This window comes from Cheilinus undulatus, linkage group 12, assembly GCF_018320785.1.
Source record: "Cheilinus undulatus linkage group 12, ASM1832078v1, whole genome shotgun sequence".
Classification (NCBI taxonomy): Eukaryota; Metazoa; Chordata; class Actinopteri; order Labriformes; family Labridae; genus Cheilinus; species Cheilinus undulatus.
This window is the reverse complement of record NC_054876.1, coordinates 43,568,095-43,590,530: the sequence shown is the minus strand read 5'-3', so window position 1 is coordinate 43,590,530 and position 22,436 is coordinate 43,568,095. Positions and strand designations below refer to the sequence as shown.

Genomic DNA, 22,436 nt, shown 5'->3' with positions numbered 1-22,436 from the left:
AACTGAAATATGTCAGAATCTCAGTTTAATGCATTCATTTTTGGGCGGAGCAGAACTTCTGTGCACATTATGCAAACATTCAAGTTTCAATTTTTTTTTAGAATGGTGTACAAAAATCCTACTTTTTGGTTTTATGCATGTTTTTCTTGATCAACACGAGAATGACGTAAAAATGAAAATACCCTTCAATAAAGCAACTGAGATAAAGTTTGCAATAAGAGCAAAATCAACTGCAATTAGATACATTTTTTCAAATCTTCATAAAATGAGGAACCTAATAAAAATCTCATATTAAATCGCAATATTGGGAACAAAAATCACAATTAGATTATTTTTTGTGAATCGTTCAGCCCTAATTGCACTGTATTGTATCATATTGTTTTACATCATATCATATTGAATATAATTGTACTTTCACAAGTAACCCTGCAATTCTCACTCCTATTTATTGTGTTAAAAGCTCAAAATTTACAGCTAAGACCTAAGATATCAGATAGAATATGTGCAACTGGATGGTTAAATCTTTGAGCAATTAGTAGAAAAAAAAGAAACTTTACAGTCAAACTTGAAAATCTGTAAACAAGCTCTATCGATTAAACTCAAGATACAAAATGTTCAAGTTTAGTCAGCACCTGAATTCACACAGTCACATGTTCCTCTTCTGAAACAGTTAATATTTGACTCACTTGTCCCCAAAAGACCTTCTCCAAAATTCTGCAGCATCAGCTTTGGTGATCCTGAAGTTGTCGCCCTGAAATAAGCCATTGGGGAAGATGGCTTTTAGCTCTGCAAGCATGTGACTGAAGATCAGAGACAGCTTGGTGAGGTTTCGCCTGAGTGACAAGAGAGGAAGAGAGAGCGAAAGAAATAAAAACAAGTTAGTGACACTAGAATCAACCAGTAAATCAACGTGATGGACACTAGGTAGCACATTTCCTTTAATACTGGACATTATTATATATGATTATTATTGTTAATATAAATCTAATTTCTCCAGCACACTCCCATTGTTTTGTTTTGTTTGTAAAGCATCTTTGAGTGTCCAAAAAAGCAGTATGTAAATGAGATGTATTATTATTATTATTATTATTATTTTTCAAACTAATACGCACAGAGAGGCAACATGATTCACTAAGTTTCACAAGAGCACTTCTAAGATGTTATATTTAGCTCTAAGCTCTGAATCTGATTTTAACTTGATGAAAAGTTTGATTTATCTGTTCCTCATAATGCCCAGGAGAGTGGTACATCTGCTAACCTTCACAACAGTTGTTGATGCAGAGCATCTGTGAGGAAATGCTTGATAAAAATCTGAGTGCGTCAGAGGAAGGGACTATTGCTTACCAAAGGATTTCTGAGAAGGAGAGGAAGTGGACGTGATTGCGACAGATTAATCTTGACTTTATCAGACATTTGAGCGATTATACTTCTGCTCACTCGCCTGGTCTTTTTTTGGACAAATGATGGAGTTTGGGTTTCATCACAGGGATGGAAAGTGTGAAGAAACTTCTCATAATGTTTCCTTTACACATCAGAAAAAAGGCTGACGGAGCAGAATCCTTCAGTTTCTTTCTTTGGATGTAGTGGTTAGCTGACCTGTTTAAAGCCCACACATGCACTGTAATTATGTCAGTGGGTCGCTGCCAAGTTTGTGTCGACCAAATAGAATAATAGCTGTTCAAAATGAGGCCACTGCAGCATAAATGAGCGCTTTTGCTTTGTTTCTATATTTTGTTTTCCACAGCCTTATTGAAATAACACAGAAAGAGATAAAAATGGACTCTGTTTGCTTACAATTTCCTTTTCTGCTTGGGGATCTTTAAAACAAAACAAACTTGATTTGCACTAAGATTTCCAATTTAGATAGGAACACTTGTCCTTTCTCAACAAGCGCTGAGAGATACCTCTGAACTGCAAAGCCTCTTAATCCATAATAATTTCACTTTAAGACCATACTGCTTTAAACACAGAGGTAGCTCCAGGCAACAGCAATATCCCCAATTAGGCTGGCTTGTACAATCATGATCTTCAGCCAACTCAAACAATGTTAAGCCTGATGATCTTTGCAACATCTGTCACTTAATCAAACGCTTTCCCTGCTTCACAACTATTTTTACCCTGCGGCAAACTGCAGCAGTAGCATAAAAGACATTCATGAGACTGATCCTACCTGGGCTGAGAGTTCTCCTCATACATCCTCTCCTTGGCCTCCTTAAAAAGAGTCATGGTCTGCTTCGTCTTGTTGGTCAAGTTCTCCATGACAACGCGGAAATACTCGTTCTCCCCGAGGATCTCCATTTTGCCCTCGTATCGAGACAGGATGGTGCGTAGGTGCTGGTAGGTATCGGGCAGCAGGTCGAGGATGTAGGGCGGGCTGTTTTTTAATGCTACCTTGGGGTTCTGGCACAAACGCACCACCTGGATAGGAAGAAGGAGTCCCAAAGTTAGAATTAAAGGATTTTCCAAAACAATCACTAACACAGTCTTTGCTTACATGAGTAAGTCATGAAACCCAGCTCCCACATGAGATTTTGTCTATTTTATTTTGCCTTTTTTAGCCAGGTTTGACCCATTTAGGTCAGAGACCTTTTACAAAGGAGGCCTGGTCAGGAATAACAGCTGCAAGTTTCCAAAAAAGAAATAATAAAACAAACAGTAGATTGAAAAAAATGATCAGCAAGAACATCTGCACACAGAAAGCCTGAGCTCAAGAGATTTCCCAGCAGACTCAAAATCATTCAAGGTAACCCAGTTTTGAAATTTAAATCAATCTGCAGATTGTCCAAAGCTGTAGGTGCAGAAAAACCAAAAGCTCTTTTTCCCAACTGCAGTCAGACTTTGGAAATGAAAATTTGCCGCGGCCTACAAAAGCAAGTCTGCTCTTCAATAACAGCAGTAAATGGCATTAGAAAAAAGTTAAATGTAAGAACTTTACTCCTGACTGACTTTAAGCCCCCACCATAAAGCAGACATACTCATCTGAGCGTAGAGCAAATCTGCTCAGCTTCAATTGTTGTAACAGAGTGATGTTTCTTTTACCTGATAAAAATCTTTGGTTCAGAACAGATCGATTAAACCAAACAACAGCAAAGATGTATTTTGGCCAGGGATGCACGAAATTTTCAGCATATCGGTATTTGCATAGATGAAGATTTCTGCTGTTTTTTTACTACTGATTTATTGTTCGTATGTAAACATAAGTTTGTGGAGTTGTAACCTAGAAAACTTTGCCATTTGAAGTCCCTTAATTTTAAGGTTTATTTCCCTTTTTTGCTCTCCATTTAGAAATAAAAGCAGGGAGCGCCAGAAATCAGAGAACAGGGAGAACAAGTTGGACTTGAACCCATGCAGCCAGATTGAAAGACTAGCTTCCATGTAAAGCAAGAAATCTAAATGCTGAGCCACTGAAGCAGTAGCTTAAACTTTAAAGTGCCTTTTAAGGATTGAAGTTTTAGGTCTGAGCTACATGAGTATATCAATAGGAGACCAGGTAAAGTACGGGAGCATATGCCAGTTTGCTGTGTCAGCCTTGGCCTGTACTGCTCTGGCCATCATCCTGTCCCCCACCAGACCCATGCCCCATCTCTCCAGGTATCCTCCCAGCTGCCCCCGAGGCCTCGTCCAACCCACCAGTGCCAAGAAAATTTCCAATATTCCTTACATTTCTGATACTTCAGATATTCTACTTCAAGGCCTCATATACAGTGAGGAGTTGAGGCTCTAGGTGTCTCTCTTCTTCTCCTGGGTTGATAGTCTAAACTCACATTCTTGAGTTAGAAAAGATGCAGTTTGTTCCTATAGTCAAGGTTGTTTCCTCACAGGTTGTGTGTGTGTGAACCTTAGACAGAGACAGTCTGGCTCTAGTACGTGCGCATCACGTCCATCAGTGGAGTCTGCAGGATCATATTTTGAGGTATGATCAAGGGTAAGGTTGACCAAAAAGTATAAAAGGGTGATCTACTTTGGGCTTCGTTGGAAAATCTGGCTTCAACCTCACACTGTGTTGATGTCATTGTTTCTTCTCAGCCGAGACAAAGTAAACAGCTCAACCCAAGTCATCTCAGTCTCATGTGGTTTCTTCTCATCTAAGTTTTGATTTATGAAAGATTTCCCAGGCCGTCCCTATACATGGGGCATGTCTTAAACCACTAGGCCACCTGTACCCCAAATAATATCTGTTTTCTTGGGATCTTGACTTATTTATGTTGTTATTTTGAGTTTATTTCTTTGTATTGTGAGAAACAATGTGAGTATTTGAGTATTAACTTATGGGAATACCAGTTATCTCAAGATAAGATAAAAAAATAATTGAAACAACCAAAATTTGCTTGTAATCACAGGAAAAACAAGTGAAATAAAATGGACGAATACCCGTCCTCCTAAGGCTTGTGTAGCCTGCAAGTGCTCCTCTATTTGTATAAAAAGAAAACACATAGCAGCTTTCTCTGTCGAAGCCTGAGTTTATACCAAACTGTGCCATCGCACTGTCAGAATCAAATCATTTTTTAACTGTGCAGACTTCAATTTCCCTCTTACACACAGAGAAATGCTTACTGTGCAGAGCCTGCATTCACAAGAGGAAAGCAACACCAACAGGCCGAGGTGGACAAAACAAGTTGAGTATGATAAATAAAAGCTGAGTCCAAGAGTCTGGATATCAACACACCCGCAGACTTCAGGGGAATGCGTCCACAAAGTCTGCAGATGCTGAGGGCTTCCCAAAACCACAATTCATCCGGTCTGCAAGGACCCTAAAGTAGACTTACTGCTGACATTCAGAAAGTCTAATCGAGATGCAGACTTCACAGATTTAATTATGCACAGTTCATTTGAATCGGGACGGGACTGTAGCCCACTCCCCTCTCCACCTTAAAGCCTGAGCACAGACGTCACTGACCCAGGCATGCAGTGTGGGAGTTGACAAGAGCCTAAAATGGGACACACTATTGTTACATTACAGACTGCAATGGCAAAATCAACTCTTTACTTAAAGAAACACACCCCACCATTACAGTGTTTATACATACATAAAGCAAAAAAGCCATGAGTGTAAATCTCATGTAGCTATTTGACTGAAATTATAAACAGTGCTTCAACTGTGCAATAAATAGCCCAAAGCCAGATGTTTTCACTTACAGATAAACCTCCTAGCGATCCCCCTTTAGACTCTCCATCACTGCTTTGTTTACATTAAGTGGGGAGCTGAGAGACCATGTATGAGAGATCACCAACAATTTCACTGTGAGCTATGGGCAAGACTTAGAGGCATCTGCAGACAGGCATATTCATGGAAGAGGCTGCAATATCTCCATCGGTATCCATTCCTCATGTATGGAAAATTAACCACTTCAAATGTTGCTTAAATCAGCAGCTTTACCTGCATTAATGACACTCTATTGTAGTGTCAGATTTCAGCAAAGGCACGTCTCATTGTACTTAAAGAGGTGACAATTTGGTGATCACTCAACAAGCCATCAAACAAGCCAAGCTGCAAGAATTTTTGTTCCAAGAGAGGAAAACGTTGCCAAACAGCAATGTGAGAGACTGGAGGAGAGAATGCCAAAATGCATGAAAGCATGGTTTAAATTAGGGGTTATTTCACCAAATATTGATATCTGAGCTCTTAAGTTCAACAGAAGTCTTCTGTTTAAAAATACAAAACAATTTCTTTTATTTGATTACTTGGGGTCTGCAAAATATGGAACATCTTAATATCAAAATACAAATAAAATACAAAAATGTTCATTTTCCTCAAACACAAAACAAAGCTGTTAAATAAAAGAAAACTTTTACAGTGGTCTCTAGGGCTGGGAAACATGGATGAAAAAGTCCCAAATGGAGACACAAAATCTTGATGTTTTTATGTAAAGAAATAAAAATTGATTGTTACAATTAAGGCTGGGCAATTAATCGCAAATCAGATTAAATTGCAATGTGGCCTGCAGCAATTTTCAAATGACAGAGCGTGCAATATTTCTTTTACCTGAAAATTGTGTCAAAAGTTTGCAGCAGAGGCGTTATGCGTTACATATCATGCAATCATTCTAGTGGCATATTTTTGGAATAGTGCACAAGAAAATCCTATTTTCTTAATTTTTAAAATGTTTTTCTTGTTTAATATGAGAATTATATAAAATTATCATTCCTTTTAATACATTTCATATCCAACTTGCAAAATGAGTCAAAAATCATCAAAATAAGATATTTTTCAAAGTTGTTCAGCCCTAGTTTAATTCAATATTTTGTTACTTATAGTTTAGAATTAATTATTGTTTGTTTTTATAGGAAAATAAATGAGATGATGAACTTAAGAAATAATCGTGTATTAAATTGCAATCGCAATATTGAGTGAAAAAAAAAGTCAGAATTTGATTATTTTCCTAAATTGTTCAGCTCTAGTTACAATACACAAATCATTATCTTTGATATGATTCTGAGTAAAAATGTAATGCTACTGAAACTCCTAGACACCCAGCAGTGGGATATTTTTGTTTTAAACTCTCAAAAATTGCAGACAAACTCCTGCACACAGTCTAAACTGTGCAAAAAGACTGGCAACATTTCTGCGTACTGAGACTGTCAGAATTGTATCTACTCAGTCTCATGTGTTTTAAAATAACAAAAGCTCCATTATTTTTCTGATCAGTGGCATCAAGAAATAGAGAAGTTGGTTGATTGTCAATCATACTTTTAACTAAATGGAGAGAATACGGTTTAAACTGCACAAACTGAACTTTGTTTTAAACTGCACAAATACGTCGGCAACATTGGAAAAGTAGGTGGGACTGCAAAGGTGTGAGGTTTCCCTCAACATTAACGTGATATACACTGACAAAAACAACAGCATCATTCCCTTTGAAAACAAACCTATGTATCTGAAAAACTAATATATATATATATATATGTAGAGAGAGAGAGAGAGAGAGAGAGAGAGAGAGAGATAGAAATATAGATATATAGATATATATCTATATCTATATAGATATAGAAATATACATAAGGACCATTCTTTCATGAAGCTTTAGAGCCCGTGTCCACTCAGCTCGTGCTCTGGCGCTGGCAGTGCTCACCTCAGTTCCAGAGTGCTTCACTGGCATTTCTTGCTGCTATTCTGTGAAAGTTCACTTCTGCTTTCTTCATAAGGATGTGTCACACTGTTTTAAAAAAGCTCTGTGTGCTTCATATCATCAAGAAAACATGAAAATTATGTATAGGAATCCTGTCCTGGCGTAGGCAGCAGCAATAAGAAAAATCTACCTGTGTTTCTCTTCTAACTTATTAAAAGCCCCACTCCTTCTTGATTTTGATTGGCCAGGCTTTGTATAAAAACGCTAAGGCTGTGGACTCAGGCCCTTACTTTTCAGTTTGACAGTGGGATAACCATAAACCCACACCAATGTTTAGAAGACATGCACCCCAGAGTCTGTGACTCCATCACCCCATTCACACATTAATCCTGAGGACTTTAAGACATGTGCTGGGCTAGAGCTGGATATGGTTTGGAGTTGGTTCAGTTTAAGGGTTGACCAAAACACTGATGTTGTTTTTCAGGGCTGATGATACTATTAGTAAATCATGAGACTAATATTTAGAACCTGATAGACATCTATCAGGATGAACAAAATGTGCTCAAAGTGGCAAAAGTAAAACTGCATGATCAAAAAAATGAAGGAATATCAATTTAGTCTTACATCTATCAGCATGAAAATCCCAGCAGCAGCAGCAGGAAAAGGGGAAGTGATGCACCCCAGCTTAAATGTTGATTGGCTAGTTCTGGATGTGTGAAGATGATTTGAATTTCAATTCATAGGCTGTGATTTGATTTACTGATGATTCGTTAAAATACGATTTGGTTCAATCTGATTTGATTCAGTTTGGTTCGATCCGGTACTGACCATATTAGATCAAGATTAATCAATTAGTCTAGGTGCCTCTGAGATTATTTGAAAGAGACTTAATCCCAGGCCTCCTGTGCAAACATGACATTATGGCTAAGAAATAAAGTTTTCATAACTGTTCTAATAGCTGACTTCAAACAAATAAAAAGGATTTTCAAATGGTACTTACATCAGGCAGTTGAGAACACATTCAACCACAACATAATACTGAAATACTACTACTACTATTGTGGGTAATTAAATGCATTCCATTTATTATAAAGTAATTAGTCTGTACTGTATATTAGCATCTTATACAGCCTAGCAGCCTCCCTCCGTCATCCTTGAGATGTTGCATGATTACCTTGATTAGGTTAAATTACTGTATAAAACAAATAAAATGTATGAGAGTTCTGCATGCAAGTCCAGAGGCTGAACACAGGGAGAGATTCAGCTGAGGATCAGATTTTGATCTGCTTTATTTAAGCTTATACAGATCCATTAAAATATGTCAGCAGACTATTCCCTGGGATTAGCCCGGGACATCTCTATTATTACTGGTGGAGCTAAAATGTTAGAGTTTGGCTGGATAAAATGATACAAGGTCATTTAAATAAAAAGCGCTTATCCGCCTTTTGGAGCTTAATCGTGCTTGCAAATTTTCACGGTAATCTGCCAAATAGATTATGAGCTATCTTGTGCTAAATTAGGATCTCTGTGCCAGTGATGGCTCATGAGGAAAGGTCAAAAGGTCGCCTAAAATCAAGCACCAAACTCTGGGTATGACTCTGGCACAAGCACAAAAAAAGCACTTGACTCTTATTTCTGAACACCTTTTCTTTCAGCTTTACTAAACCTCATCAGTCATTTCAGAGATTTGGGGGTTTTCACATCTGTCTTGTTTTGCTCATTTAACAATTGGTGAGGGGAGTTTAGTAAAAACAGGAAGGATGGGAGTTTTTCTGCAGAACTGCCAAGTGGTATAAATAAATTGTGAACTTTAATGTTCGCCTTGCTTAACAGGAAGACATTTAAAACAATTACACCAACTTTTATAACTATAGACAACCTGACAGTTTATAGTCCATGAATTCAGTGTTTAAATTAGGTTAAATCAGCAGGATTACAATCATCAATGAGAGAATTAAATCAAAACTGGAGAAAAAATGACAGAAACTAACAACAGTAATGACTGTTTCACTTTTAGACATAAATATGATTAAACTCATCACAAAAATCTTAAATTACTACTTAATCTCCAACTTTTTGGTTATACAATAAATTATAGTTGTACACTTTCACAAATAAAAATGTTTAGGGATAAAAAAACTCTACTAGATTGAAGAATATAGATCTTTAAAAAAGGGCTGTGAAACACTTAAGCTTTCTAAATGCTATTAATCTTGGAATTTCTGCAGTTAATCACAATTAAGCTCCCTAATTTGAATGTTCACTATTTTTTTTACTGTTAAAATCATAACGTTTCATTTTGTTGTTTTGTACTGTGTTGAACTAAAGTTAATCAACTTTCTGTTTGTATACAGACCTGCTTTTATTTTGAAAAGAAAAGGAAAACCAAATAAATTAAGGACTTTGAGGAGAAGATTATGATGTGAACTTAGCTGTGGAAAAACGAACTTGTGAAATAAGAGAACCTTTAAAATGTAAATGTTTGAGAACACAAGGAGTTTTTTAAAGGGAAATGAGAAAGAGCAGTGGTGGAGGTACTGTAAGTCACTGTGGTTGCAGGGATGTGTTGCAGTGGCTCAACAGCATGCAATTAAAAAATAAAATCAATGCAATAATTATGGACCTTAATTGGTCACAAATATTGCATTAATGCTGACAGTCCTGCTTTAAAGCCATCAACAAAATCAAAATCTGTCAGGAGAACATCACACTGCAGGTGTAAATAGGCCGAACACAGCCACCTCTCTGCACTGTAGGCTGCACAGGCATGCACCGTTTTTATTGTACTCTGTCTTATCAGATATATGGCTCTCCTCTTCCTCCAGCTCTCCTGAATTAATCTTTTGTGAAAGCTCTTGTCTCCTCATCTCTCTTTATTCCCTTCTCTCCTGTCTGGCTCGGTTAAGATTGTGCTGAAGATAAAACCAAAGTGACAGCAAGCAATGAGTGAAGTAAACCAAGTCTGTTTTCATAAAAACACACACAGATCTCTCTTGATCCAACACCAAACATGAGATGTCCACCTCCAGGAAGCATCACTAATGTCAAAGTGATCAACAGATTAGCATAGCTGTGACCCATTTTACTGTTAATTGCCCTAATTAGATTATCCATCAGGGACACAGCATACCCCAAATTTGGGGGTTTCATGTTTTAAAGACAGCTTCACGGCTCAATGCTGCGTGAATGACAAAATATATACAGCTTTAAGATAAGACTACGAAAGATAAAGGCTCCCTAGTTCAGGGTTGTTTTTTAAACAGCAGCTCGAGTCAATAAAATAGAGGAAAATAGTAAGAAGAAGACAACACTATGTATTATTTTCTTTAGGGATCCACGATAGTGGATTTTTGCAGATATCCAATCTGACATTGCACTTCATTTTAGCTGATACTAACATACACGTAAATGCTGTCCAGACCAAAAACTTTAGTCCTTAAAACACACTTTAAAGTTTAAGGAATGAGGATGAACAAAGAAAAAGACTCAGTCCTGCCTAAAACTCCACAGTACATCTGGATGATTTTTGCGGCAGATAAAGGCCAATATTTACAGCCGTTACAGTGGTTGTAAATAGTAGCAGAAATGTTCAAATATGCAGAAATTAACTTTAAATTTAGTTTTATAAACATGAAAAAAAGACCACGTCTCTACCTAATCCCATTTCCACTACCCAATGTTTTTTAAGTACGCCTCACTCACCCATATGCCTCTGACTCTGCTTTCACATCCCTCCCATCTAAAAATACCCTTTATTCCTAACTTCTCTCTTTCTGAATACAGGAACCACTGATGGCTCTTTAATGAAAGCAACAAGGAGGTGTCCCCCCAGCCAGAGTCTCTACCCCTCTGGTTCCAGGATGCTGTACCAACAGCAGCGGACACCAGCAAGTCATCAGACCCATCCATCCAGGTCTCAAGTTCTCCAATTTCCTTTGGCTGCAGTTTCGCCAGCTCAAGACAGTCGTTGATCGAACTTAGATAAACCAACAGCACCAACTCGAGTCCCAAGTCTTCAGCTTTCCTCAGATCAGAACAGATCAAGACAGTCTTCCATCATCTCTTTATCCATCTGCTCAGTTCATCATAAATTCATCCTTTCATTCCCTCATCCCTCCATTTCTCTAACATTTCATAATGTCAAAATTAAACTAATCAACTAACAACAGATTTGATTTTTGCTGATATTTACAAATTCATTTTTGCAGACACCAATATTGATACTGATATATAAATGTAGTTCAGACCTAAAACATCAATAATTAAAGAGACACTTCAAACTTGAGGGATGAAAAAAGAAACAAAGTTCAGTCGCTAAAAGGCACTTTTAAGTTTTAGGGTGACAATAAAGAAAGAAAAAGACTGACACCGGTCTGTTGGTGCTGTCCAAAACTCCACCAAAGAAATCTTACACAAGATTTTTACAAATTATACAGGCCAATATTATTATTATTACATTAATATTACAGCCAATAGCCTATCATTGTAAATACTGGCAAAGATGTCCCTATCTGCTGATACCAATATAATGCCCTTAATATGTTGCAGCCCTACTTTTCTTTATACAAAGATACGACTTCAGATGGGTAACTGCACAGATAAGATGAAATCACATGTAAACCTCAAAGAAAAAGATAAAATAAATTGGATGCAGTTCTGCACCGTTCACAAGTACTGCAGTTATTCTGGGCAATAAACTGAATTTCAATTTGGTCATGAAAACAGGATAACTGTGATCAAACAGTACCTTTAGCTACACCCATGATGTCCATAGGCGCTGTCATCTAGTAAATGTTTCCGTTTTTGCTCTAATATTTTGGCTATAAAAGTAATTTTTATGGTCATTTACTGTGGCTGTACATTGTGTTTTTCTATCATTTAATGTCAGCCATTGCTTGTTTTTCAAAGTGTTTGATAATTTTGATCCCAATTCCTCTCAAAATGATAATGATTTGGATATTTTTCCATAATGAAGCAGCTCCAAAAATGGTAATATTAGTCTACTCAGTTATCAGGGAAAATGCACAGAATAATGACAGTTTCAACGTGTATTTCTCTACTCAAAAAATACACATATCAAGTAGGACAAAAGAACAAAACTGAACATTTTTACAGCACTTATTTCAAAATAAACTCCTTTTTATTAGTGTTTACTTTTGGGAAAATAAATTCACTCCTACAAAGTGCAATAGTGGCACTACTGTAAACTTAAAGGGCTTTCTGCTGACATTTTTGCAAACCTTTCAGATATTACTTCATACAAAAATAATTGCAGCCTCTTGTGTGGTTATGTAATTGCACAGCTTGTCATCACGGTTGCAATTAGATTAATTGTGCAGCACTAACTGGATGTGTAAAAGGGAGGGTTGCCAAAATGTACTGTATCCCATTTTCTGTCACAACTTGTTTTAAAACAGTGCAATCCTTCATCATAATGACTGACAGTATTTAAAATACAAAGACTTAAGAGCTCCAGTAGATAGAAAGATAGATCAGCTTTATTGTGTCTGAGAAGTGACAGAAAATCTTCTCTGAAAGGCTCAAACAACACATAAGAACTTAAATAAAGACACACATTTAAAACCACATCTAAAAACTACGGATGCACGATATTATCGCCCTGATATCGGTATCGGCAGATATCAAAATTTCTGCCACTATTTACATCTGATATTTTGGCTGTGAATATCAGCATATATTTATTCTTCAAAATTTGGCCCCATATACTAAAAAATGAGAGGAGTTTTAGGCTGGACCCACAAAGCTATGTAAGGTGAGATCTTTTTCTCTATTCACCCTCATTCTTTAAAATTTAAAGTGTGTTTGAAGAAAAAAAGTTTGTTTCTTTTTTCATCCTCAAACCTTAAAATGTGTTCAAAGGACTGAGCTGTAGATGAACTAACGATTTTACTGGCCTGACTGACTATGTGGAAAAGTTTTGGTTTATTTTTGATGGTGTGGGAGTTGTACCAGGATGAGATGTTGAAAGTGAGAATGGATTCAATGAGTGAGATATAAACCAGGGTCAAATGTGTTTGCTGACAGTAAAAGTCCTTCGTTTCCTCAGCAGGTGGAGGTGCTGGTGTGCTTTTTTTGTAAATAGAGTTGACCTGCTGAGAAAAGGTGAGACAATCATATTTTTAATAAAAGCTCAGAGAGCAATGTTTAAATTGCACAATTAAGTTCCCGGCATTTATGTATTACCTAGATGTTGCCAATCTGTATGTACAATTTAACAGCGGTTGAAAGTAACTAAGCAAATTTAATTAGATTATTGTGATTGAGCAGCTTTTCTGCGTAATTACTTGTTTTTGAGTAGTTTCTTTAATAAGTCAATTTACTTCAGTATATTTTGGGGGAAGTTTACAACATTCTAAAAAGCATTAAGTGCTGAGAAAGAAGAAAAGCCAAAATGTGGAGATCCAAGCTTTCAGTCAGTGACATGAAATTAGACAGTAGTTTGGCTTTGACAATACAGGACTGTCAGTCGCACATGGAGAGAGAATTATTCTACATTTAAACCCAAAACAGCTATTGTCTTACTTAAGCTTAAGTCACACCTTATAATAGAAAACCTTTGTACCTTCAATACTTTGGGTAAACTTGGACTGATGCATTTTTTACATGTACTCAAGCAGATTCATATACTGATACTTTTACTTCCATTTTCATTATTTAAGATACATTTTTAGCCTTTTTTCCTTTATTAAGAGAGGAGGTCAGTTGATAGAGACTCGGGCTGGTCAATCAATCGAACATTAGATTAAATCGCAATACAGCCAGCTGCAATTTTCAAATCCCAGAATAGTTCTTTAACCTGAAATTTGTGTCAAAATACCAGTTTAGAATGTTTTTTTTGCAGCAGCAGAGACATGCATTACATATCAAACATTAATCAGGTGCCATCTTTTCGAATAGTCTGCAAAAAATCCTAATGTCTTCATTTTTGTACTTTTTTCTTATTAAATATGAGAAAGACATTAAAAAATCACTCCCATCAATACAACAATTCATATGCGAATAGATATTTTTTAAAAATTGATCAACCCTTGTTTAATCTAATATTGTGTTGGTTATAAATATAGAATTTATTGCTTTTGTATAATAGAAAACACATAAGATGAGGAACTTGAGCAATAATCACATATTGTATCGCAATCACAATATTGGCGTGAAAAAAAATCGCAACTAGGTTATTTCCCAAATCGTTCAGCCCTAACAGAGACAGAAACGGGGAAGGGAGATTGGGGGAGAGACATGCAGGGAAGGAGCCACAGGCCAGACTTGAACCCTGGCTGCCCAGACCTAACTGCTAGGCCATCTACACCCCTGCTTAAGTAAATTTGAACCAAAGTAACAACTTTTACTGGAGTACAATAGTCCTGTGCTTCTTCCACCTCTGCTAAAATACTTTTATAGAGTTTAGAGCCTCAATCAAATGTTTAATCAAAGGTTTCTGAGAGAGCAATGTTTAAAATGCACAAATAATTTCCAACATGTGTGCACTTCAGTGTTGCCAACTTCTGTTTACAATTTAGACAATGTGCAGGAATCAAGGAATCAAGAATAAACAGTTTCCCATTCATACACTCAAAGGACGTTTTTGCCATGGTATCGAAAGATGTGTTGATAGCAGGGATGCAGAGATACTGATACCAGTATTGTGTCCCAATGCCAAGCCTAAGAACTCATTTTCATAAAACACTTCACTGTAACAGAAATAGTTTCAAGCATGATTTTAGTCTCTTATTATGCGAGGATGTTGTCAAAGCTGGAGCCATGTCTGCAGTTTGGAGATATTTTAACAAACGAGGATGACAAAAGTAGAGGACAGTGAGACTTATGCTCTGAGAAATTGTCAAGCTGAGGGATGAATAACATCTGATGAAGACTAAATTAAATTTCAAAGTAATTCTAAGATATTTAAGAGCTAATGTTTGTACTTGGGATTGGTGAATACCCAAAAGTATGAACTTGTGCTGGTAATGGGTCTGAAAAAAATGTGGTATTGGTGCTTTTCTAATTGATTTCAGTTATGAATGTTAATAGAATAATGTTGAAGATTAAACATCTGGTATTGCGACAACTAAGGGGTATAAATAATGTCAAAGTTAGGGTATAAGATAGTCACACATGAAAACACTTGCCCCATAGCAGTGGAGAAAAAAAGAGGAAAGTGTCAGTGGAAATGTTCTGTAGAATAGATGATAAGAGACAGAACTAAAATAACCCATCTTCAGTTCCTTTTTTCAGTTTTTAAACCCATAGAAACACTGTCATTACCTTATCCATGAGTTTCCAGCATTTCTCCACCATTTTCTTATCGACCACTGCAGGTTGGTGAGGCTGGAGCGGCTGCTGGTGGGGTTGAAAGGCGTCCTTCATCAAGCCGATGAGACCGGCGCCCCTCCTCGGATTTCCGGCCATTAATTCGGTCGGCGACCGGGGGTTAGCCCCGGGGCTGAGGTTGACAACCAGAAATTATTCTTGACGCGTTTTTCCACAAAACAACCGCTGTGTTTTAGCGCCTTGCCTGTACTGAACACTGGTGCTAATTTGTCATGCAGAGGCAGTTGAAGAGCAGAACAAAAAGGCTGTGTATACACTGTACGCGACGCAGCTAGCTAACAAGCTACATCTGAAAAGCCTCTCTCACTTGAACTCCGCCGGATAAAAGCCGCTGACAGACTCGTTATGTCGTTGTGTCTGCTGTCTGATATCCTGCGAGCTCTTCCGAGCGATGGAAAGTTAAACCCCCCTGAGAAATCAACCCGGCTTATAATAAACTCGGGGTGTTAATAAGCGATCAACAAACAGGTTGTGCTGAAGCTCCAGCAGATAGAGTAAACAAGGATGTCCGGCTGAGGCCTTCAAAATAAAGGCATGGTCAAAAGAACAAGCAGAACTGTCCAGGGAAGTGTCATATTTCCAACTGAGACAGCTTTATTTATTTATTCAAGCACTTTTCATGGCACTTTGAAATACTGTATTGCTGAAATGTAATATAAATAACACTACTTCATTTAAACGGGGGTAAATCCAAGTAGGTAAAATGACTAATTTGTAATTGGACAAATAAAATAATTAGCTTTTTGACCTTTATTCGTTCAGAAAAAACTCATTGAAATAAAACAAACTTATTAAAGAAAGTCCTGGTTAAGACAGTCATTAGTAAGGTTTATTATAATTACAAATTTACAAAAAGTCTTTATACCATGGTTATGGTTGTCATATAAATATTATAATTTCTGTGGTGAAATGAATCCGCAGCATATGTCTGAAACAGGTTTTACAGTCTTTTAAAAGTGTGTGTGACATCTGTGAGCTCCAGCAGCACAGCGGGGAGATGATGACCTTCAATTCAGCAGCCACTCCTTTATTAATGATGCTTCTCTCTGCTGCAGCAGCTCCTCCTCAGCTGGAGCCAGCAGTGCTCCTGTGTGGTAGACTTAATATTACAGACAGAAAAGCACTGCTGGGCAGACCAGCTGGTGTATGTTAAAGGCACAACTGAAGGAAGAAAGATAGCTGACGAATTCAATAATAAACTTAAATAAAACAAATAGCAGCTATATGCATGCATATTTAACAGAAAAGAAGGAGTGACTGGATGGATTTAAAATGACAAAATCAATAGAATACAATTGAAAGACTGGAGAAACAAACTAGTAAGATAACTATGTTGATTTTTCTAGATTTTAATTGGCAGCCTCCATGACATTTTTGATTGAAAATACAGTGAAGTACAATTGTGCAAGGTAAAATTTTTCATTTTATCATATAGAAAATATTTATTTTAGCACAAATTATAGCCTGTGACAAACTAATGGACAAATTTGACCTGGATAAACTGAGCTTTGACACCTTTTGGTGGTAATCTAAATCAGTAATTCTCAATGGGACCCTAAAGTGGGCCATTATGCCCCAAAATGTCCATGAATCTATTTTAAAGGGGGCATATTATACAAGAATCACTTTTTCAGGCCTTTCTAATAAAAATATGTGCTCCTGGCCTGTCCACAATTCCCCCCAAGAATCAGAGAAACCCATTCCCTGCCCCCTCTCTATCTCCACCTTTCAGAAAATGTGTGCTAAAACATGCCGTTCTCAGATTTTCCCCTCATGATGTCATGTGGGGAGTTAGCACCGCCCCCAGGCTGGGTTGCCCCCCCCGACTTGGAAGAAAGTTTTACCCTCCTCTCCTGATCTTCCTATCTATCAGCTGCCAGCAGGGGCGGCGTCAGACAGCTCATTAGCATTTAAAGCTACAACCTGTTTTGAGCAGGGCAGAAACAGAGGGGGTTTTTTTAGACATACAAAAATCCTATACTGGAGTGATTTAGCAACAAACTTCACAGGCATGTTTTGGGGAATTCTGAGACCAATATAAACTTGTCTTAAAAGGGTAATCTACGTCCACTTTAAAACACTGTTGACCTGTCTCTGTCTCTTTGTTTTGTCCCATTTTTGTTTTGTACTGTCTCAGATCCAAACTGTATTAGCTTTTATGAAATAAATCTGATTGATCTGAAAATAGAAATTTGGGTCACACTTCCTGCTAAGGAGTTGATGGTGGGTTCTGGGGCTCAACCAGCAAAGAAATACTGAACTGAACAGCTGAATAAAAGCAGTTAAAACATTAAGGTGGGGGAATTTTCACTTCTTTTTTTCTTGCTTAAAGTTTTTTTTTTTAAACACACAATATGCAAAATTCCACTGCTGGGCATATTTACTACAAAGAAAACCATTATTTTGTTTTCATTCATAAATTTGTCACGAGGAATAAATGCACTTAAAAGTGCACTTCTGCATTCACGCTGGAAGCGGTCCCAGAGTGTGAATGTGCTCTGTGATCCAAGGATGCACATGCACTCTTTCATTACTATCAGCATTAATGTAGAAGTGCACTTTTAAATAAATTTCTCCCTCCTCATGAGAAATTTATGAATGAAAACAAGACACCCATTTACTGTTTAGTAAATACGCCATATGATGTGCTGAAGAAACATGGGACTGTGTAGATTTGCATTAGGTTAATTGACAAGATAAAAGTTTTCCTTGAAACTATTTAACCTATCATGTCGCCTTTTTCTCACCAAATAAGGTGTTCACAAAATTAGGATAAAAATGTAGGGATACACAATAGTGGATTTTTGCTGGTATCCAATATTTGCAAACCAATTTTAGCCAACACCAATATACTTATATTCATACCTATATTGAAAGACATCAAGTGAACAAAGAGAGGCTGAGTTAAGCAGAGCTAAAAAAGATGCGGAGAAGTGCAAAGTCTGGCAGTTGTGTTATGTTCTTAAATTTTTCAAGGCTCACTGTGGGCAACCACCTATACCTGATGGTACATTTTATATTCTGCTTGGAACCTCCACATAATGAAGCTATGTCTTTGCTGTTGAGGCACATAGTGGAGAAACGTCTTAAATGTTAGTTAATACTTTTTTCTTTATATTTGGCATCCTTTTGTTTCTGATAGCTTTGTACACTGTGGTAACATCTATACTGAAATATTTCCCAAATACGGAGTACTATCAAAGCTGGGCATTTTTTAAATGATGGTGGTTCTTCATTTGAAAATTTTAAAAAAATAAGGTACAGACCCTGACTTATCAGTGCATTGAGTTTTAGGATCATTGATTGTTCACAGGTATAAAGATTAGGAGCATCACCTGATATTTCAGTGGACAGGAATCTGCCCAACAAAATAAAGCTGCAATCTAAAGTTTGATCAACAAGTCAAACAGCTCCTGGACCAAAATTTAGTTCTGTTTTTGTGTACTAGCCTTATTCTAAGTCTGCAAAACAATACAAAGACATCACAGGATCCCACAGAGGCTGCTTTCTTTAAAAGAAAAAAAATCCTTTAAAATAAAATAAGTTAGGCCTTTTTCTTTAAGTCTTCAAACTGCTCAAGTTCAAACAAGTCAGCAGAGTCTGAAATCCTCCTCTGTCTGATCATTTGAGTCTATATCGGAGTTCCTTTGAAGCTCAAAGCAATGTCCAACAGCTGAGCTCCCATCTCTGCCTGCTGCCCTCCAGGCAGGAACTCTTCAGAGAGCTCTCTGTAGGTGCTGCAGACTCTGCGCTCATTAACATCCTCCCTATGAATGGCATGCTTCCATTTATGCCGTGCCTTGCCGTATAACACCACTAAAGATCTGCGAGGAAGATGCACAGCTACTTGTACTTCCTCAGCCAGTCCCAGCTCTGGCAGACCCTCTTCGAGGGACATGGTTAGTGTGGTGTTGGATAACATGTTGATGGTGACGAGGCGTTCCCCCCACAGCCAGGAGTCATCCAGGTGTGGATCGATGGCTGAACCTCGCTGAGGATGATAATCCAGATTGCACTGTTCCACTGGCTGAAAGTCTGCCAGACTTGGCTCTTGGTGCATTCGGAGGACCAGTTTTTGGCTCAAAGCGGGAAGCCCACAGAAAGCAGCAACACGCACTTTTCTTTTCTTGAAGTTCACCTTTGGTCCAAAATCCTTCAACAATATGAAAGAAATATGTTTTGTCAGACGATAATCACGCATTACAATACAGTAACACTTTAATTCAAAACCCAGGTTTTTATCTCCTTCAGTCAGTGAAATTACCCTGCTCTTATTTGGGACAGGAATCAACATGAACCAGCCTTAAAATTATTCAAACACTGCGCATGTGGCAGCAAAGATGGTATACAACAATAAAACCATATATTAACAACAGAACATTTAAATATCTACAAAATAAGGATATGGATAAATGAGTTTCAACAGCACATCATTGGTTTGATATAGACTTGTAACAGAGTCCATTATGGCAACCTGCTTAGGGGAGAGGGCCCTCTGGGGCAGAGCAAACATTTCAGACTGTCTTTAATTGTTTCAAGATTAAGTTATAGCATGGGTCACATAAGGGTCTAGCAGCCTGGACTCAAGTCCAAATGTATGAACTAAGGTTTTTCAGGGCAGATTTTTTCCCCCTATAATGTCCAAAATAACTTCCATCTCCCAAGTCAGCCCAAGCAGCATGATGCTCTCAGGTAGACAAACTCTGACCTTTTTTCATGGTCAAATGTGAGAAGAAAAGGTTGGCATTCTGGAAGTCTTACACCAAGACAGTATCAGCATCAGGTAAGTTATGTTAAACATCAAAACATCTCTATTTAGAATGTTTACTGTATACACAGTTTATCAAAGAGAGCTTGCTTTGAGTCAAGATCCCAGCCAAGCTTTTGGTATGAAAATTCCCTCTCAGATTGGTGCAAAACAACTTTGATTCAGATCTGTTTGGAATAACACACTGGAAACCAGTCTTAAACAAATAAATACATCAAACCTTGGGATGCACAACTCTGGATTTTGGCTGATATCTGATATGCTGATATTTACAAATGAAATTCGCCAAAACCAAAACCAAAACCAATATTTAATTTTAGTTCAGATATATAACACAATTTAAAGTTTGAGGATGATCAGTTCAAACATTTTCCTAGGGCTGGGCAATTAATCACAAATTATATGAAATCGCAATATGGCCAGCTGCAATTTTCAAATCGGAGAAGGTGCAACATTTCTTTAATTTGAAATTAGTGTCAAAATAAGTTTAATTTTTTTTGCAGCAGAGACATTATGCATTACACATCATGCAATCATTCTAGTGCCATATTTTTAGAATAGTGTACAAAAAAAACATATTTTCTTTGTTTTTGTGTGTTTTTCTTCATAAATATGAAAATAATGTAAAAATGATCCTTCCCTTTAATACAACAGTTCATGTCAAATTTGAAAAGTGAGTAAAAATCATAAACAATTAAATATTTTTAAAAAAATTCTGCTTAGTTTAATTGAATATTTTCTTGGTTAAAGTAAGGAATGAATTATTGCTTGTTTTTTGTTCTAAAATGCATAACATGAGGAACTTAAGAAATAATCGCATATGAGATTGCAATCGCAATTAGATTATTTTCCCAAATCGTTCAGCTCTACTTTAATCAGACTTCCAAGGATAAGGAATTATGATTAATAAAGAAAAAGACTTTGGCTCATGTAGGTCTGTTGGTCCAGCCTAAAGCTGCACTAACTTACTTGTTTGAATGACCAATATTTGCAGCTGTTATAGGCTGACTTTTATGTCCAAAATATTAGCAGTATATTCAGGCAGAAATGATCATATCTGCCAGCATCGCAAGTTACATTTTTAAGCTATCTGCCAATAATACCTTGCATCCATAATAAATCCCATCATTTTGGTAAAATGCATGCAAACTAAACAACACCAAACAGACATTTTTTTTCAATAGTTGAGTTTTGATGTGGTGCAGCTGACATTTAAAAACAAAAGGTGTTCTTTATCACCTGCTTCCTTCGACCAGACTGTGACTCGTTCCACACATCCTGGTCGAAACGGCTTATCAGCTCCTTCTCCTCCTCTTCTGATATGAAATTCTCCCACAGAAAAACACCAGGAAATGGGAAGGACAGACTCTCTGCATTTTGGTGAACTGCAAGCTTTGCATCAGGATTGTAGAGGAAACGATGCACAACCTGAACAGAAAAAAATATGCTGGGTTGGCTCCATATCATTAAGCTACCTTTCCTTACATTTTAAATTCTGGTGATTAATCGCAGTTTGATAGCATGAAATCAAAGTCTGGATATGGCATTAAAATGGTCAAACAATCATAAATAAAGCGTAATGTATATAGCAGAGACGTAATGACAATGTAGCATTATGAAGAGAAACATTGCTTTAATTAGAGAAAACTAATAATGTCGTAATAACGTTATAATACAGTAAAAAAAAAAAAAGAGACCCGTCGAGCTGGTTCACCAGGATGTCCCGAGAAAGCTTCCGTACCTGATTGTGAAAGGCGCTGGCTACCTAGCTGCTAGTTAGCTGTGTCTCTTTTCTTCTGATTACAACTGTGTCAAATCATTTTTCTGTTATATGTAGTTACCTTTGTTTTATTCGCTTCCAACTGTCCCTTTCCTTTTAACTTTTCACATACCAGACACCGTCTAATGCCTTTACAAGCACATGAAGCAGCGCCGTCACTGCTGACAGGAGCCATCATCCTGCATCTTCTTCGGCTACTGCAGCATTCTGTTCTATTTGGTTAATATCGCCACCTAGTGGAATAACTGTGAAACAACAAAGACGCCCTCAAACTACCACCCAAACTCCCTCAGTTGGGACACTAAAATATAAATAAAAACACAATGCAATGATCTGCAAATCTCATAAACCCATATTTTATTCACAGTAGATCATTAACAAAATATCACATGTTGAAACTGAGACATTTTACCATTTTATTTAAAAAAAATATGAGCTCAATTTGAATATGATGGCAGCAACACATCTCAAA

The 22,436-nt window shown here is 37.2% G+C and overlaps 2 protein-coding genes across 2 annotated transcripts in view; both read right to left on the bottom strand.

Moving 5' to 3' along the window:
- Positions 1 to 15,894, bottom strand: part of LOC121518567 (E3 ubiquitin-protein ligase CBL-like) — a 38,013-nt gene extending 22,119 nt beyond the window's left edge. The window contains exons 1-3 of the mRNA XM_041800929.1: positions 15,351 to 15,894; positions 2,171 to 2,418; positions 687 to 833 (exon numbers count right to left, since the gene is read on the bottom strand). Coding sequence (XP_041656863.1) covers positions 687 to 833; positions 2,171 to 2,418; positions 15,351 to 15,494 — 539 coding nt within the window. The 5' untranslated portion in view covers positions 15,495 to 15,894. The remainder of the gene's footprint in view (positions 1 to 686; positions 834 to 2,170; positions 2,419 to 15,350) is intronic.
- A 393-nt stretch (positions 15,895 to 16,287) lies between these two features.
- Positions 16,288 to 22,148, bottom strand: alkbh4 (alkB homolog 4, lysine demthylase). The gene is made up of 3 exons (XM_041800584.1): positions 22,026 to 22,148; positions 21,424 to 21,612; positions 16,288 to 19,569 (listed from the first exon to the last, which is right to left on the bottom strand). The coding sequence occupies exons 1-3, from the start codon at positions 22,140 to 22,142 to the stop codon at positions 19,048 to 19,050; spliced, it is 828 nt and encodes a 275-aa protein (XP_041656518.1). The 5' UTR covers positions 22,143 to 22,148; the 3' UTR covers positions 16,288 to 19,047.
- Positions 22,149 to 22,436: the final 288 nt, after the last annotated feature.

Excerpts from the sequence above, each read along its gene's own strand:
- alkbh4 (XM_041800584.1), bottom strand. The coding sequence starts at position 22,142 with ATGATGGCTCCTGTCAGCAGTGACGGCGCTGCTTCATGTGCTTGTAAA. Across the intron at positions 21,613-22,025 it reads TGGAAGCGAATAAAACAAAG|GTTGTGCATCGTTTCCTCTA; the intron begins GTAACTACATAT and ends TTTTCTGTTCAG. Across the intron at positions 19,570-21,423 it reads AGTCTGGTCGAAGGAAGCAG|GATTTTGGACCAAAGGTGAA; the intron begins GTGATAAAGAAC and ends ATATTGTTGAAG.